Raw genomic sequence first — 16,671 nt, 5'->3', positions numbered from 1 at the left:
AAGGTTTGCATACTAAAATTAACCCTGATGAGCATATAGACTGATTAATGGGGCTACCTTGATAGAACACGAGACTTGACTGATCTGCGATAGTTGCATAATTTAAAAAGTTCCTCAAAAGTTAATAAGAACACCAGTGTTTTACTTCCTGGTGCAGGCCTAAACTGGCTAGAGCGCGGTTGTCAGCGAGTCAGTACCCAGTCAGTTTTACGGCAAAACTCGAGCATTGACAACGCGGGATATGAGATTTACAAACCAGCTTGGCAGCCGCCTGATTACGTTTGTTGAACCGGTGTCAATTGGAATCGGTAAGGCAACTAAGCCTCCCGATTGCGAGGCTCATTTAAGTAAACGTATAGATTGGGATCTGCTGCTTGGCTTCTCGTATCGTTATTCACCGTTCAACTCGACACTGGAACTAACCATCAAAACACCCAAGACCCATAATTCAATTCCAAATCCCGTCAAACAACGCTCGCGCCAGTCCTCAGGTTCTGGACTCCGGACATTATCAAAACCCCGGAGGTACGTTAGGTCAGGCCACGTGCCGGCGTCTACAGGGAATAGGTTGACAGATCCCGCTTGCGTAATCTTATCCTAGTTTAAAGTTTCATTTTAGCCAAACGCTGTGTCAGCGGAACGGTGGAGTGGAGAAAACTGACTTAGAAACAGAAACTAGCAGGGAAGACTAATCCAATGTAGGTACAAAAGTGCTTGCTGCTCGGCAGTGACACGACGTTCGGGTTACAACGGTGTGGCTAGCTTCGTCTTGAAGGCAAGAGATCTAGAATCACCAAAGAATCTGCCAGAATAAAGTATACTAAATACAAGGTTAACGTCTAGCAGTGTGTAATTAAAAATAAAGTTCATAAAGTTCATCCAGCATCAGTAAAACTATGCTACAATACCAGAAAGGAATAACACTTCTGGTTTAAACCACCCCAGTTTGGTATATTGTTAACATACGTGGTGCTCCAGTTAATCCGTATCCATCCCCGGGATGCGCTATGTCGGCTTTCGCCGATCGGCTGTCTCAAGCACACCCTGTCTATGTATCTATCTAGTTAGTGCACAAAGAGTTGGCCCACAGCCATGAACCGAAACCGAAAGATGAATAAGGTTGTAAGGCTATATGCGGGCTCGGTATATGTCAAAGTTGTCCCTTTACTTTTCTCTCATGAATTACGGGAGTGAACAGCTATATATTTCTAGCCAATGGTAGTGAAAGCTTAAGGTTCTGTGACTGCACGGGCCTTGAACCTATAGCTATCACTGACTTATGCTTTCTGAACCCCTGGCTAAGAATTCCACCGTCATTATGAGGTTCTGAGTGCGTGGCTCACCAGCATGGAACGAGGCATCAATCAAAATGTAGGGTCAACTAGGAGCCTCATAATTTATGAGTCGTGCACAATTCATAGTAATTCAGTCTCTAGATGCCAACAACACATACAGGAACATAGAGAGACCCAAGCAGCAAGCACCGAAAGACAGTGACACAATGTATGTTGTACTTTTGTTAAAATGCAATTCATCGCTGCACGCGTTAATCTTGTGAGAAAGAGCAATGTCCAAGCTGAACAGCTGGCCGCTTTTAGTTGTCAGCTACAAACTGTAGACATGTTGCTCAGTGATGAGTGGCCTAGCCACTAAGCAGGTTGAGGTTCAAACATGACCAGTTAGGCACTTAGTCCGTGCCCTTTGCAACTTACGAACAATGCCAACATGAGGTTGCTAAAAAAAAAATGGCCGGCAAATGCAAGGATTACTTAAACTCCCTCGCCTTATAGCGAATCAACGCTCAAAAGTCTGCCGAGGCATAAGTCCAGTCCTGTAGCTTTTCCGCTTTTGCTTTTCCGATCCGACTGCTAGCAAAATAACCATGCTTAACACTGGAAAATATTTATCCACCATAAAGATCGCATTGTTTTGCAGATCTGATCATTTTCAATTAAGCTTAATCCTTCCCCGCTTTATCTAAATCAACATGAAGATCTCAGCGCGGCAACAATGTTGTGCTATCCTCGAAGTTTAACTGGAGGTAAATTAGATGATATGACTCTACGGGCATGTTATAATTCGGAAAAGCCAGGTTCTTGGAGTTTTCGTCTGGCTAAGGTACATATGTAACTGACGTATTCATCATAACAACAAGTATTTAAGCCACGTGCCGTCTTCTTGGACGTTGATGTGTTATACAAGGCTCAACTTCCATTTCTTTTCATGCCCTATCAGCTACTATGCGGGCCTCTCTCCTCGTGGTTGGCTCTATAGCCAATAGTGTATTCGCCGCTGGCACAGCCCTTCCTCAGGGATGGTTCACCTTCCAGCCCGGCGAGAAGCTCAAGCACACCCAATTCCACGGCCGTCCACGGTATCTCACATGGATGGCAGACTCTCAAATCCAGCATGGAGTTGAACCTACCCTTGCTTACACCGTCTCTGCATACTACTCAGGAGTCCTTCGAGCCTATGAGCGAACCGGTGATGAGAAGTATTTTGACTATGTCAAGCGTGGCGCGGATATCCTTTTGTACCCCGAGCATGATGGTACTGTTCTCATGTATAACAACAGCAACTCTATCGATGACATTCGGATCGGCCATACATTCTTGGATATGTATAATTCAACGGGAGACGAAATTTACAAGAAGGCGGCGACGCACATGCGGAAACAGATTGATCGCACAGGCCGCACGCCTGATGGAGGATTCTACCACCGATTTCCGGCGTATATCGACCAGATGTGGCTCGATGGCTTTTATATGCTGGATGTCTTCTACGCGCGCTGGACCCACGAGTTTGAACCCAGAAACAGCACTGCGTGGGACGATATCGCTCTGCAGTTCGACCTCATCGATGCAGGAACGCGGTCAAGCAACCATACCAATGGGCTGCCTGTCCATGGATTCGATTACAGCAAGACCCAGGTCTGGGCCGATGCTGAAACTGGAGCTGCACCCCATGTCTGGAGTCGCGGTGTAGGCTGGTACATCATGGCGCTTGTGGACACTCTGGATTACTTCCCTGAGAGACATAAGGGTCGCAAGCGCCTGTTGAAGTATCTCGGAACCCTGGCTGATGCGCTCGTGGCATCTCAAGACAAGGCTACTAAGGGCTGGTGGCTTGTTATGGACCCTGGTCTGGAAGGCAAGTCTGGCAACTACATTGAAAGCTCAGGTACAGCCATGTTTGTCACCGGTCTTTTCAAAGCTGTTCGCATGGGTTATGTCAAGGGTGACAAATATCTCAAAGCGGCCTTGGATGGCTATAATTTAATGACTAGTACCTTTGCCCAGCCTCGCCCACATGATGGCTCTTTAGCCTGGGAGTGGACTGTCCAGACAGGTAGCTTGAGCTCCAACGGCACTTTTGAGGTATGATTCTTGTTACCACTAGTTTGGCATTAACTAACCTGTTGTAGTACTATGCCAGCATGCCTCTATTTGAGAACGATCTCAAGGGGGTAGCCCCATTCTTATTTTCAAGCTACGAGTATGAGCTATACCGCACTAAGGCTTCGGGCTAGATGTAAATCTTGGCAGAAATCTTAGGAGGAAATTGAAATGTTGATGCATTTGTCAGTAACGAGTTACTGAGACCTGGATAAATGTTTATCATTCTATTCATCCTTAGGTTGCAGTGGCTCTCGTATGGGGCAGGGATCGGCTTTGGTGGAGGTTGGTGTATGGGGAAACCTGGGGTGATGTATCGCGAGGACAGTTCCCCCTCGCATAGCCTTCGATAACTTACAACTTCTAAATAGTTCAACAGAAGAGTAGCTGTGAGTAGCAGTCGCAAGTTTTCATTGAGACTATTTTCTGTTCAATATTTACATAACGTTTACATACCATTTGTCCTCAACAGGCGTGGGAAACAAATTTCATGGATTGGAGATTCCGGCTCCTAATGACCCGAGCAAAGTGGGCCAAAACACTAAACCCCGCATAACTTTGAAGTCAATCACTCCGGGATCGAGTTAATTAACAAGGACCGTATCAATTGGTGGGAAAATATCTAATGCCCAAGTAGTTGAATATGATCGACATGGCCGAGGTACTGTTAAAAAAGACATCGTAGGCCAGTCGTGAACTAACACCAAAAGTCAAGTTCATCTTAGCCGTGTTCAACATGAAGCCTTTTCTCTTGGCCAGTATTGCACTGTTTCAGTGGATTCCCGGGTCACTAGGAGTCCCAGGTCACAAGTCACACGACGCAACGCCTTTTGCTACTGTCAAAAATGGCACCTATCAAGGAATTCACTCAAACGAGTATAATCAAGACTTTTTCTTAGGCATTCCTTTTGCTGAGCCTCCCGTCGGCGACCTGCGATTCCGAAACCCTCGATCATACGACACGTCTTGGAAAGGAACCCGTGATGCGAACAAGTACTCTCCTGCTTGTGTGGGCTATGGAGTGAGTTAATTCTATCATGAATTATGAGCGATTTCACTGACTGTCTTAGCCATCACAGCTGGGTTACAATACGAGTGAAGTACGTATAACAAAAACTATGATAATACTCGGACTAATACCAAACAGGATTGTTTGTATCTTAACGTTATACGACCCTCAGGGTACTCCAACAAGAAACTGCCGGTGGCCGTATGGATTCACGGCGGAGGTTACTTCCAAGGCAGTGGCGTAGACCTCCGCTACAACCTCACCTTTATTGTCGAACAATCCGTCAAACTCGGCCATCCCATCATCGCAGTCAGCATGAACTATCGGCTTGGCGCATTTGGCTTTCTCAACTCAGCCGAAGCTTTCGAGACTGGCGACTCAAACATGGGCTTTCGCGACCAGAGGGTATCTTTGCATTGGATCCATTAGAACAATGCAGCCTTTGGAAGTGACCCGTCTAAGGTGACCATCTGGGGCCAAAGTGCTGGTGCCGCGTCTGTTGGTGCTCAGATTCTGGCATATAACGGTCGTGATGACAAGCTGTTCCGCTCAGCTATCCTGCAGAGCGGCGCACCCATCTCCCTTGCATCTCAATCTGACCTATCGGAGGATTTGTACAAGTTACTTCTCAAGAACACCAGCTGTAGCTCGCTCGAATGTCTGCGGTCTCTTCCATTCGTTGATCTCAATAAAGCACTCAATAGTACCGCCCTTTCCGGGTGGAATCCAAAGATAGATGGAGACTTCGTGGCCCGACACTCTTCCCAGCAGTTGAAAGACGGCGCTTTCGTTAAGGTTCCAATCATTGTCGGGGCGACCACCGACGAAGGCACAAGCTTCTCAAAGTTGGGAATCAACAAAACTGCGCAGTTCATCGCAGCCATAGAGAACTCTTCTCCACCTATCAACATCTCTTTTGCTCGCACAATTGCTAAAGCATATCCCGAACGAAGCCAGGACCAGGTCCTTCACAATCTCGCGTCTGACCGGGTACCCCCTCCAAATTATGGTAAACAGTTCCGAAGAGCGGCGACTTACTACGGGGATGTCAATATGGTGGCACCGAGAAGACTGACTGCCGAGGTTTGGGCAGGCAAGGGGCTGCCTGTTTACTCATATCGATTTGACGCGATTCCAGCATGGGCTACCTATGTCCAGGGAGCAACCCACTTCGTCGATGTGGCATTCTCCATGATAAACCTCAACGGCACAGGCTACGCACCAATACGCACACCGCCTTTTCTCGGTTTACCGGAGTCATACAGAGATCTTGCAAGGCTCATGTCTGGCGATTTTGCAAAGTTTGTGGCAACTGGAGATCCGAACGGTTGGAAGGGTCGAAAAGATGCCATGATAAGTCTAGGCAAGCCAATTCCTGCTTGGCCAATTTACAAGACGACGGGCCATGGCTTTCCGCAGAATTTTGTATACCAAGGAAACCTTAGTAGCACGGTCGAAAAGGATATTTGGAGGACGAAGTCAATTGCGCTTCTCAATTCGGTTAATCTGGATGTTTATGATCGGTAGTTAGATTTTAAAAGTCAGTCCGTTATAAAACGGACAAGGTGCATTATTTGCCAATTCCATTGTATACCAATAGGTTGGGAACCCCCTTAACGTCTGTGATTTTATCCTTGATCGCCAGCGCCTGAAGTCGAGACCAAATCTGAGCCGGTGTGCGCGAGCCTTCGAGTGCGAAAAGATAGGCAATAACGCCTGCAACATGAGGAGAAGCCTCTGACGTGCCGCTTGCAATGTAGGTTGCCGAAGCAGACGTGGGCCAAGCTGATGTGATTTGTTCACCTGGAGCAAAGATATCACAAGCTGGCCCCCAGTTGGACCAAGCCCATCGCTGATAGTCTTTGTTGCTGGCTGCGACGGTGATAACGTTAGGTTGGTTCCCGGGGCTGCTTTTTGAAGCGTCTTCGTTGGAATTCCCCGCGGCTGCGACGACGGGAATTCCGGCGTCAATAGCTTTCTGTACCGCCTCATTGAAGATGACCGAGTTGGCTCCTGATAAGCTCATGTTGATGACGGCCTTGCCAGCGCGGTTCTTGGACACAACGTCGTTGACCGTCCAGCTAAGACCAGCCAGAACACTGCTGGACGAACCGCCATCATCGCCCAGAACTTGCACATCCACAACGGTGGCCTTTTTGGCAACTCCGTATGTGGCACCGTTGACGATGGCGGCGACAAGCGTGCCGTGCTGCTTTTTGCTGGAAACACCTGAGGTATCTGCACCGAAAACAGCGCGGCCTTGAAATTCCTCATGCTCGAGGTAGATGCCGCTGTCTAGAACATAGACGAATGTTCCTGCACCGGCTGTCGAGTCATAGGTGTAGGAGGCCTTCGAAGATGGAGGATTGGCATTGGAAATTGCCGAGAGACCCCAGGGAGGACTTTGCTGTGTGACTGGCGAGGCAATAGTAAAGCTCTGTTCACGTTCTACATGCAAGACCTGTTTACGAGTTAATTTCACGCATTCATCCAAGATATTTCACTTGCTTACACTGGAATTGGCCTTGATGATCTCGATGGTGTTGTCATCAAACACTCCCGAGTAGCCTTGGAAACCAGGGAAACTAAACGTCTTGTCAATCCCACCAGACTCGACGCCGCGGCGGGCGAGGGCTTGTCCGTGCACACCCGACACCCATCGAGCGTGCAAATCAAGATCGACGTTGGCAGTTGGCTTAAGCGCGACAATGAATTTGCCGGCCACGAGACCCTCCTTGTTAACCCTGTCTGAAGGAAGAGCAAGGGTGATGGTGGCAAGACCAAGTAGGAACAACGTTTTATACGACATGTCGACAATTTCAGGAGGATTACATAGCACGATAGAACCGATGGCGGCAGTCCATCCTTCTTATATCAAGAATTGACCATTGATCGGCGTCTTCACTACTCCAACGGAGACAGGCTATCACTCCTAGCTGCCATCATCGTCTATATGTCCGCTCTAACCCTGGTGTGCATCACCGTTGCAATCACTGCCAAGGCCGGAGTCCACCTTTTTACCTTCCATTTTAACACTAGTAGCCCTGTAGCTACAGCATTCGGCGCGGAGTCCTTCGGCATTACCAGCCAATTCGTGCTTTAAATACAACATTGTATCATTCCCAATACGCGCTTCCCGGCAAACCATGCTTTTCGTCACACGAGATGAATTTCTTGACAATACGAAAGACAGATCCAGTTTCATTATGGATACCTCGTCTTGGTGCCTGAAAAATATATTTAATAATTTTATTTTTGGGTTGATAGATCTGACAGCTGATGCTTGCATCGCGCCTCTTACCTCGTTAACAGTTGTTGTTATTGGTGAAGCAACAAACTAGGGAAGCTTGTTTTAATCGGCTTTGGTCCGAAACGTCTTCCAAGAGCGTACATGATGTGCTGGGCTGAACCCTTCATAATTATTATCCTATCTGACTTTAACTGCAATAACTAAGTATAATTTAATTAGCCTAGATTCTGAGTAGTAGGATACAAGTCATAAAAGGCGGCCTTTAATAATACATGCTGGGAAACTCAGGAGCCCCGCTAAGTGGTGGTGATAGCCAGTAGTTCTGTTCTTAATTTGTCTTGAAGATTTAATTGGAAGTTTGTGCCGGAACTAAGATTTGCCGGGTCACCAGATAAGATAAGATAAGATAAGGGAAGACAAGACATTTTTCCACCCCGCTCACGCCACGCATGTCACCCTCGTCGGCGGTCAGGTTTCAACATGGCCAGCCCAAGGGCATCGCATGGCCCCTCTACATCTGAAAAAACGGCTATTCCTGAGCCTTATAATCGCAGTTCTCGGGCAGTCTGTAAACAACTGCGTCAGATTCACAAGGCATGTGGCCAGTGGCCTTGGGAGTTTCTTCCTGGCCGGATACCAGAGGCGTTAGATAAACACATGTTGGCACCGCTTGTTACGGCTGTTGAATTTGCGTGTGATGACGAACATAATGTCACTCTATTGGAGCTGACTGAATGGCTAATGGGTCAGAAGGGAGACTGGGTTTTGACATCAACGCATGCATCTAATGCCCTGGACTGGGTTATATATACTCATGACAAGAGAGCGAACAGGAGGAGATCAACCAATAATGGGATTGATAGCGGAAGACCGTCTTCTCGAGCTAGGAAGAGGCAACACTCAAACGACGAGGTGATACTTCCGCGACCTCCACGCTCAGACCCGCAGTCGCGCCAGAAGAAGCGCTGGGCCGAAACCAAATCGCCGACAGCTGAAGATGTCGCCGAGGTTAAGGCCCAATCTGAGCCCGGCCCTGAGCCTGAGCCTGACTTCGAGCCTGAGCCTGAACCTGAACCTGAGCTCGAGTTGGACCATGATATGGAGATGGATGTGGATGACAGCAACCCCAACGGCGATGATGGTGAGAACACAAACGCAAACATAAACACGAACACGAACCTTGGCGGAACTAATAAACAAACACTTGAAGTGAGTTATCTGCTTCCATTCCTTTAAGAACAACTAACCATAATCCAGGAAGCAATCGCAGCTTCAGCTCGTCGTCTTGAAGTAGCTCGCGACAATCTCAAAGAATATGAAGACGAGCTAGAAACCGAAAGAGAAGCCTTGAAAACGATAAACGCCTCACTGTCAGAGGCATCGGAGGCTCACGAAGCTGCCATACAGAAATGGAGAGATGCCGTCTTGCAAGCAGACACAAAACAGAACGAACTCCAACAGTTTCAAAACCTCGCCCAGTCTTTCTCACGCGATACACAAGCTGCCTTGGAGCAGCACAGCCAAAGCTTGCGGCATCTGAGCGACCAAGCAATCGAAGAAGAGAAACATGCTGAAGACGAGCTCCGAACGCGACGACGTGCATTCTGCATCCTCGAAGATAGGAAAGATACAAAAGAGGGCACCATCAAGAAGATCTCAGCACGGATCAGGCGATACCAAGACGACATTGACGCGGAGGAGGTGAAACATCAAAGGTTGCTTGCGGAGCATTACCTGGAGGTTTTGAGCAATGATATCATACAAGGCATTTCCATTGCCGACATATCGTATGCGAAGATTCTTGAAATTAAGTTAGAGCGTGACCAGAGAATTTGGTATGAACAAAGACAGATGAATTAACAAGATAGCGATTTCTTTTTGTAATGCATTATTACTATATGGAGGTAAATAGACTGTTATTTCTAATTTAAGGCTTTATTTAACTAAAGGAAGTGGACTACGCAGGGAGTGTCGATCCTCTAAATAATGGATATGTCCTCATAAAACGAGGCGTGCTTTAATGGGAAACCTGGGAGGCCAGCCCAAGCTTGAATGCGGAAAGCGGTGTTTTTGATGTCATCCGAACCCCCCTGTCTGCGCCAATGCAGCTAGTATTCATATCATGAATCAGGCGCTTGGATGCTGCATGTGCTTGTCAACAAGACCTTGAGAAATGTCTATAATGCTTATCTTTCGCCAAAAGCCGATGCCTGACTCTCCATGGGAACGGAAGTCTACCAGTTGCGTCCTGCATTTTGTTATGACCACAAGGTGAATTATACCTCAGTTAAATCAATTTTACAAGTGACGTCGGTCGGCCAGGTCTTTGCAGAGTCTAAGCCGAGCTCGCTTCCGTTACTATCCGTCAGGTCTTGTTAACCATTATCCTAGCTTGAACTAAGTTAGTGGCAAGGATTCGCTGTACCAGTCCTTGGAAAGTCCCGTGAGAGTAGGTCCATATTAGTTAAAGATATAATCGGCTCCGGGAGAGGAGCTTGAGGCTGATCATAATTCAGGGGAATGAGAAGATCACAGTTAGTGATGAACAACTCGTGATAGGATGCCATTCCTTCGGGATAAGATCGATTTGGGTTTCAGGAAACAGGGTTGCGGCCAAACATTACCCTGTAAGAAGCCAAAAGGGCTTACTGCATGAACAGGTAGCCTGGGTCGCATGCTCGATGCTGAGATTCTTTACATACTTTCGTCTACTAAAATTATAGGACAAAAGTCTGATAACACCACACAGTATGCCCACTTTAGCATACTAAATTTACCCTTAACTTCAAAGCTTATTATAAAATACTTAGAAAGTATAAATAATAAAAGTAAGAATATTATATAGTATTTTAGCCTTCTTAAAATATAATAAAACGTATTATATAAAATAAGGATTTTCTTTAATTATAATATAAAATATATAAATAATAGTCTTTAAAAAAGTACTTTTACTTTTAAATACAGGAGGCTTATAGGGCATAATACAGTTAGTATCTTAAGTTATAGTGTATTTTTATACTATATATTATAACTCTTAGATTTTAAATCTATTTTAAATAATAAAGAAAAAAGCTAGAATTTTTATTTAGGTTATATAAGATTATGTATTAATTAAATAATAATATAGATTTTTTTTTAGATATTTGTTATATATAAATTTATTAATTTATCTTATTTTAAAAAGGTAGAAAATAGGGGTAAATCTATTATGCACTGGGCTCTGTTGTCACACTTTTGTCCCCTGATCGTAGTCGATAATATTAAACCTTTGTCCCTCATCGTTTTATTAACTACGTTTCTCTATGACCCCTAATGTCGGCAATACGGCATGTCAAGGTTTTATTTTATTATCTAATATAGAAGGTAGCAAAGACTGATTATCTTTGAGAACACTGTGGATCGCAAACATTATGTAATGATAACACCAAGTGTTGACTTGTGAGGCGAAACAAAGCTTTGACAAAAAACGGCCACCCAAAGCTTGAAAATGCCAGACATGATCTTCGCGACTATTGGAGTTTAGTTTCTCAAAAGGGAAGGTTGTTTATTTCCGTCAGCAGGAGGCTGCTACAGGCTCCATAACTTATGTCGATCCCCCTAGATTGTGGGGTTGGTGGCGTCAATCCGAGATGTCGCTGTTACCAAAGTATTGGTAATGAGAAGTATGTAAGGGCTGCATACGGAGGAAAGGAGCCGTCTCCACTGACTTGGTCAATTACTGCCAGAGAGTTAATAAGGCTGTCAATTCTCGAACGCCTGAAGCATGTGAAAAATAAGTTGAATATGTCGCCTTGAAGACTTTTACTCCAAATCTCGACCCTGTCTGCTGCACGCCAACACGGTACGGCGTCTGAACCATGCAACGGTTGCTTTTGCTGGTGACATGGACTTGGTTCATGAGCCAGGTTCTTTGCAGCGATCTTTCGAACTTTCTGACTCAGCTTCCCAGCTGCGCGGTACGTAGATCAACCTGATGGGAGCACTCAGACGCTAACACGTTGGTTCTAGGAGAGCTGTGTTCTAGATTTTGTCTCAGCGTCTTCTTGCGGGACGAATGCGACATGTCTCTGCACCGATCCGAAGCTCAAGGACGACGTGCTGCCATGCGTTGAGAGTCACTGCCTGCCCAGAGAAGCTCTCGGTAACAAATGAATATTGATGTGTCATTTTTACGTACTAACTGAGTTTTGCAGCTGCGATAAATTCGACCTCGGTTGCATGTGACTTCCCCATTCGCGACAAACACGAGCAATTCAATATCCTCACTATAACGTTAATTGTAATTACTGGAATTACAGTCGGCCTTAGATTCCTTGAGAAGATACGATATGGGCCTGGACTCCAGCTTGACGATTACGTTATCACGGGCGCTTTTGTAAGTAATCTTTGGCCTTACTGTCCTACGATTGCACGTACTTATCAGCTTCATGGTTAGCTGGTGAATTTAGGCAACTCGATTGTCTGTTTATATGGCCGTATGTGTAACTTTGCCATCTTCAACTCAAGATCATGATACTCACAATGCTGTCAGTCTCCAGGAATGGCCTCGGGCGGGATGCGTGGAGATTTAGTCCAGATACAGTCACGGCTTACCTATGCGTTCGTATCCCAACGTCTTATCCCAGGTCTGGCGACTAACAGTCGAAGTTTCTTTACGCTGGTCAAACACTTTACGCCACGGACGTTTTTGCAACCAAGATCTGCGTTCTGCTCTTCTACCTCCGTATATTCCCAGGAGTTACGATTCGAAGGTATCCTCTCAATAATAAAGTCAACCATGAATCTCGCTAACATTTCAAAGGCTTATATGGGGAACTGTTGGCATAGCAGTGCTATGCATGATTATGTTTGATCTACTAGCCCTTACACAATGTCAACCAATTAGTTTCTACTGGAAGGGCTGGGACCAACTGCATAAGGGCCATTGTATAGGGATTAACTCATTAGCATGGGCCATTGCTGCAGTTGGAATTATTCTAGATTTCTGGATGCTTGGAATCCCAATCTCTCAACTGATTCATCTCCAGATGAAATGGAAGAGGAAGCTTGCAGTTGCCTCTATGTTCGGCGTGGGGACTTTGTAAGCATAAACCTGATCATTCTCTACAGGATTTGGTGACTGACTCTTCCTCTAGTGTGACGGTTGTCAGCATCCTCAGACTACGTTATCTGGTAGCGTTTGGCAATTCTTCAAACCCTACATGTAAGCAACCTGTTATTTTCCCTACTCTAACGTGTCCTAATCCAAACCACAGGGGATAGTTTTGATACATGCTACTGGTCCGTTATAGAACTCAATGTTGGTATTTGGTGCGCTTGCATGCCAAACCTTCGAGTTCTGATGCTCAAGACATTTCCGAGACTGCAAAGTTCAGTCGATGCTACCCCCAGAAGCCACCAATGCAACTCATCTGCAGCAGGGCGGCCAATAAGAGTGTTGAGCAATGCGCCAGGTCTATCTGACAACACCATGTACAGAGTGAGGTCTGATCAGGGGCGCAAGGTCGACGGTTCATCAAGCACAGCTGAGTTGGTTGAGATGACGAGATACACCAATGAAACCAGAAGTAGTCTAGCATAGATATTAGCTGGGACAAGCTTCTTTTTCTAAGACTCTTCACAAAATCAATACATAGATTCACCTTATTCCTTTGCAACGGGAAGGTTCTGAAATATGTTATTTACCGAATCTTATATATAGGATCCAAAGCGTATGAAGAAAGATAAGCGCCGTCACGACGCAACCTAGCCTGTAAACGATAAGGATAAGGATAGAGATTGGGGGGCTCTAAGCCCAATTGTTATCAACTCCTTGCAAAAGTCTTGATTTGTAGACCATTTCACTGCGAACCTTGTGTGTTGTGTCAGACTCTAGACCTTCTAGTAGACTTCTAACCCTTCGCTGAATGAGATAATAGTTGCGGTGCCAGCTCTAATGCCAAAGCTTGGGTTGCTGAAAGGGAATGTCGCGTGTGGCATGACGGGCTTTCTTTTTAATTTGCAAGTCCACGCTGCAAAATTCCATCCCGCCCTGATGCGTCCCATTCCACAGACAAGGTTGAACGAACAGGCTCGGGGTTTGGTCGGCTGAACAATGACAGCTTTCTCTTAGATATTATTACAAACGTCAGAGACGTGCCCATCTCCTCTAGGGTCTTGCTGCGCTGCAAGCTTCCCTATAATGTATGCCATATGACTAACATAGAGGTAAGTTGACATCCTCTTTTGGCCTTTATCAAAGCGTTGTCGCTAATAAGTATGTTCCCATCCTTCAGCTCAGGCTCGCCATTTCGCACATTAGTACTGAACAACTCTTCTCAGGATTAGTCGATGCCGGCGTTACTGCCGGCGACCCCTCGCTCAGGCTTCTCATTAACAATATCGGAGTCATGGTTGATTGTCATATTGTCAGCATTTGAATGGTAGACCCAAGTCGCTCGGTCCTCGTCTAACCGGGCCATCCGAAAAGCTAAGCGATGGTATGCGAGGTTCATCAGCTGCGGAAAATCCGAGGTGCAGACACTCTGTCATCCTAACTAGCGTCAGCATACGTAGTAGTAGCAATAAGATCAATTGTCGTATACCCACGCTAAGGCTGACCCCGCCTACCTTCGTCTGGGGAATTACCTAGTGCTACCCCGCAATCTCATAGGACAATTAGTGCTTCAGAAGTTCAGCCTTCATTTGGATATTCTGGGGTTGTGATCTGTCTGGTGTGCCACTAGCCCGGACATCCCGGTCTCATACACACATGGGAGCTATTGGGGGACAACCTCCAGTGGGGCTTATATTGACTGAACGGTCGCATTGGCTTTGTGATACGACTTAGATTTCCACCCCTGGCGTCTCTCTGTTCTCGCATTTCTTTACTTACAAGAAACATACTACAACTTGTATTATCACTTGCATTATGGCTGACGGAGATAAAGTCTCCATCTCTCATAATGAGATGCCAGTGACTCCAGAGCCAACTATATCACCGCTCGTTGAGGAAGAGCCAGCCGGCGCCTACCAGGTGCGATGGAAGACACTCATGGCTGTATTCGCTCTGTCCATGGCGAACTGTTGCGCTGCTATAGCTAATACGGTATGTTCTACCTTTCAAGCATTGCCATTCCTTGTGACGGTTGAACTTATTGTATATCTCGAACATAGACCAATACCATCATTCACTTCCAAGTCATGGACTTGGGGGACGCCGGAATGCAGGCCTGGATTTCGAATGCTAATCTTTTGGTGACTCTGGCCTTCGGGCCGGTCTTGGTAAGTTCTTAACTCTATGCTAGCTCTGAAGGCCCAAAGCTGACTGTAAAAAGGGCTCCCTGAGCGATCGCTTCGGCAAGAAATGGTTCATCGTCATAGCAAGCATCATCGGTATTGTCGGTTCCGTAGTGTCTGGCTCGGCCAAGTCAATAACAACCATTATCATTGGCAACATCTTGACTGGCCTCGCTAATGCGGGCTGTGTAAGTCAATCCCATCTCTCCTGCACCATTGCCATCAACGCGGATAGCCCCAAACTGACAACATCTTATGCAGATTATGGGTGTACCTGCGGGCCAAGAAGTGACTCCCAACAAGCTCCGTCCATGGACGATGGGCTTCTCCCAAACTATGGCCAGCTGTGCTGTCATCGCTGGCACCCTTGGTGCAGGTGCCTTCGTCAAGTACCAGACCTGGCGGTGGTCTTACTACCTCAACGCCTTTGTCTACGGCACCACCACTGTACTGGTAACCTGCTTTTACCATCCTCCGCCCACCACCCTGCGCCGCCAGCAGTCCCGCCTAGACGACCTGTTCGCCCAAGTCGATTACTTTGGAATCATGCTGTTTGTGGGATCTATCGCATCTATAATGATCGGATTGACCTGGGGAGGAAACACATACCCATGGAGCTCCAGCCAGGTTCTCGCATCCCTGGTTATTGGCTGCGTTGGTCTGCTTGCTTTCGGCCTCTACGAAAGGCTGTTCACGCGCCAAGGTATCTTCCATCACGACATGTTTGTCTCTCGCAACTTCCCGATCCTGCTGTTTGTCTGCGTTGTTGATGGCATGCTTCTACTGGGCGTCAATGTTCTCTTTTCTCAACAGATTGCCTCCATGTTCACTACGGATGCTGTCAAGATCGCCACTATCCTCACTCCGTACCTGGCAACTTCAGCCTTTGGCTGCCTGCCCGCCGGCATATTGATGGCACGAACCAAGTCATACAGGACTATTTTGGTAGCTTCACTGATTTGGTGCAGCCTGTTCGTAGGTAAGTCACAGACCTCCTCACTGAGTATGACCTTGATGTGCTTTATGCAAATTATGTCTAACATGGACCTCTCTAGGCCTTATGGCACTACTTAACCCTAGTAGACTATCCTGGGCCTATGCGTTCTCTGCACTTTTTGGATGCGGAACTGCGGTCACCACTGTGATCCCAGGTGAGCAACTCCTTGTGGCTCTTATGGCTTTACGTGCCTTGCTGATATTAACATCCCCAGTGGTCGCGTTGTCCCTTTCCGTGCCGTCTTACCTGCTTGGCACCGCAGGAACCCTCAGCGTGTCTGGTCGTGCCCTTGGCGGCGCCATTGGCATCACCATCTTCACATCCATCTATCACAACAAGATGGGCACCGCACTACCAAAAGTTGTTGGCTCGGTTCTTGCAGCCGCGGGGCACTCAAGCCTGCTTCCAGACGTGCTGAGCGCCATCAACAGCGGAAACCCAACGGCCCTGAAACATGTGTCTGGCCTGCCAGCGTCCCTGATCCCCGAAGTCCTCGCCGCAAACGAACATGCCAATACGTACTCGTGGAGGTTTGTATGGATTGCTATCTCCGTCGTCGTGGCGGCAAATGCAGTAGCTGCGTGCTTCCTTAAGTCGGTTGCTTCTCAGATGAACAGCCATGTTGAGTCTGCTCTGGAAGATTCGGATGTCCGTCGGAAGCAAATGCGCGATATTTAAGTCCATCCTTCTGGTGCTCATAGGTATACTTGACTGGTAATCACTTTAGTTTATTTCTCCCTAC

At 46.8% G+C, this 16,671-nt stretch overlaps 6 protein-coding genes across 6 annotated transcripts; 5 read left to right on the top strand and 1 right to left on the bottom strand.

The window, feature by feature from the left end:
• Window positions 1-2,064: 2,064 nt before the first annotated feature.
• FOXG_17013 (uncharacterized protein) lies at window positions 2,065-3,917 on the top strand. Its single transcript, XM_018397037.1, has 2 exons — window positions 2,065-3,377; window positions 3,425-3,917. The coding sequence occupies exons 1-2, from the start codon at window positions 2,241-2,243 to the stop codon at window positions 3,527-3,529; spliced, it is 1,242 nt and encodes a 413-aa protein (XP_018257860.1). The 5' UTR covers window positions 2,065-2,240; the 3' UTR covers window positions 3,530-3,917.
• A 214-nt stretch (window positions 3,918-4,131) lies between these two features.
• Window positions 4,132-5,931, top strand: FOXG_17012 (uncharacterized protein; the record flags this gene model as incomplete). The annotated part of the gene is made up of 4 exons (XM_018397036.1): window positions 4,132-4,416; window positions 4,466-4,495; window positions 4,543-4,809; window positions 4,867-5,931. The coding sequence occupies 4 exons, from the start codon at window positions 4,132-4,134 to the stop codon at window positions 5,929-5,931; spliced, it is 1,647 nt and encodes a 548-aa protein (XP_018257859.1).
• On the bottom strand, window positions 5,873-7,233 carry FOXG_17011 (uncharacterized protein). Its single transcript, XM_018397035.1, has 2 exons — window positions 6,917-7,233; window positions 5,873-6,865 (listed from the first exon to the last, which is right to left on the bottom strand). The coding sequence occupies exons 1-2, from the start codon at window positions 7,211-7,213 to the stop codon at window positions 5,975-5,977; spliced, it is 1,188 nt and encodes a 395-aa protein (XP_018257858.1). The 5' UTR covers window positions 7,214-7,233; the 3' UTR covers window positions 5,873-5,974.
• An 880-nt stretch (window positions 7,234-8,113) lies between these two features.
• On the top strand, window positions 8,114-9,612 carry FOXG_17010 (uncharacterized protein). Its single transcript, XM_018397034.1, has 2 exons — window positions 8,114-8,863; window positions 8,912-9,612. Exons 1-2 carry the CDS (start codon window positions 8,135-8,137, stop codon window positions 9,512-9,514), a joined length of 1,332 nt encoding a protein of 443 aa, XP_018257857.1. The 5' UTR covers window positions 8,114-8,134; the 3' UTR covers window positions 9,515-9,612.
• Window positions 9,613-11,511: 1,899 nt separating this feature from the next.
• FOXG_22649 (uncharacterized protein) lies at window positions 11,512-13,314 on the top strand (the record flags this gene model as incomplete). The annotated part of the gene is made up of 9 exons (XM_018403055.1): window positions 11,512-11,610; window positions 11,663-11,795; window positions 11,848-12,029; window positions 12,090-12,129; window positions 12,186-12,253; window positions 12,302-12,405; window positions 12,456-12,734; window positions 12,790-12,857; window positions 12,910-13,314. 9 exons carry the CDS (start codon window positions 11,512-11,514, stop codon window positions 13,233-13,235), a joined length of 1,299 nt encoding a protein of 432 aa, XP_018257856.1. The 3' UTR covers window positions 13,236-13,314.
• A 1,250-nt stretch (window positions 13,315-14,564) lies between these two features.
• On the top strand, window positions 14,565-16,607 carry FOXG_17009 (uncharacterized protein; the record flags this gene model as incomplete). The annotated part of the gene is made up of 6 exons (XM_018397033.1): window positions 14,565-14,741; window positions 14,810-14,917; window positions 14,971-15,120; window positions 15,194-15,911; window positions 15,988-16,083; window positions 16,144-16,607. The coding sequence occupies 6 exons, from the start codon at window positions 14,565-14,567 to the stop codon at window positions 16,605-16,607; spliced, it is 1,713 nt and encodes a 570-aa protein (XP_018257855.1).
• Window positions 16,608-16,671: the final 64 nt, after the last annotated feature.

Source organism: Fusarium oxysporum, genomic scaffold (genome assembly GCF_000149955.1).
Source record: "Fusarium oxysporum f. sp. lycopersici 4287 supercont2.40 genomic scaffold, whole genome shotgun sequence".
Taxonomy (NCBI): Eukaryota; Fungi; Ascomycota; class Sordariomycetes; order Hypocreales; family Nectriaceae; genus Fusarium; species Fusarium oxysporum.
Note: the sequence above shows the minus strand (reverse complement) of the source record. Positions and strands in the feature narration are given on the sequence as shown.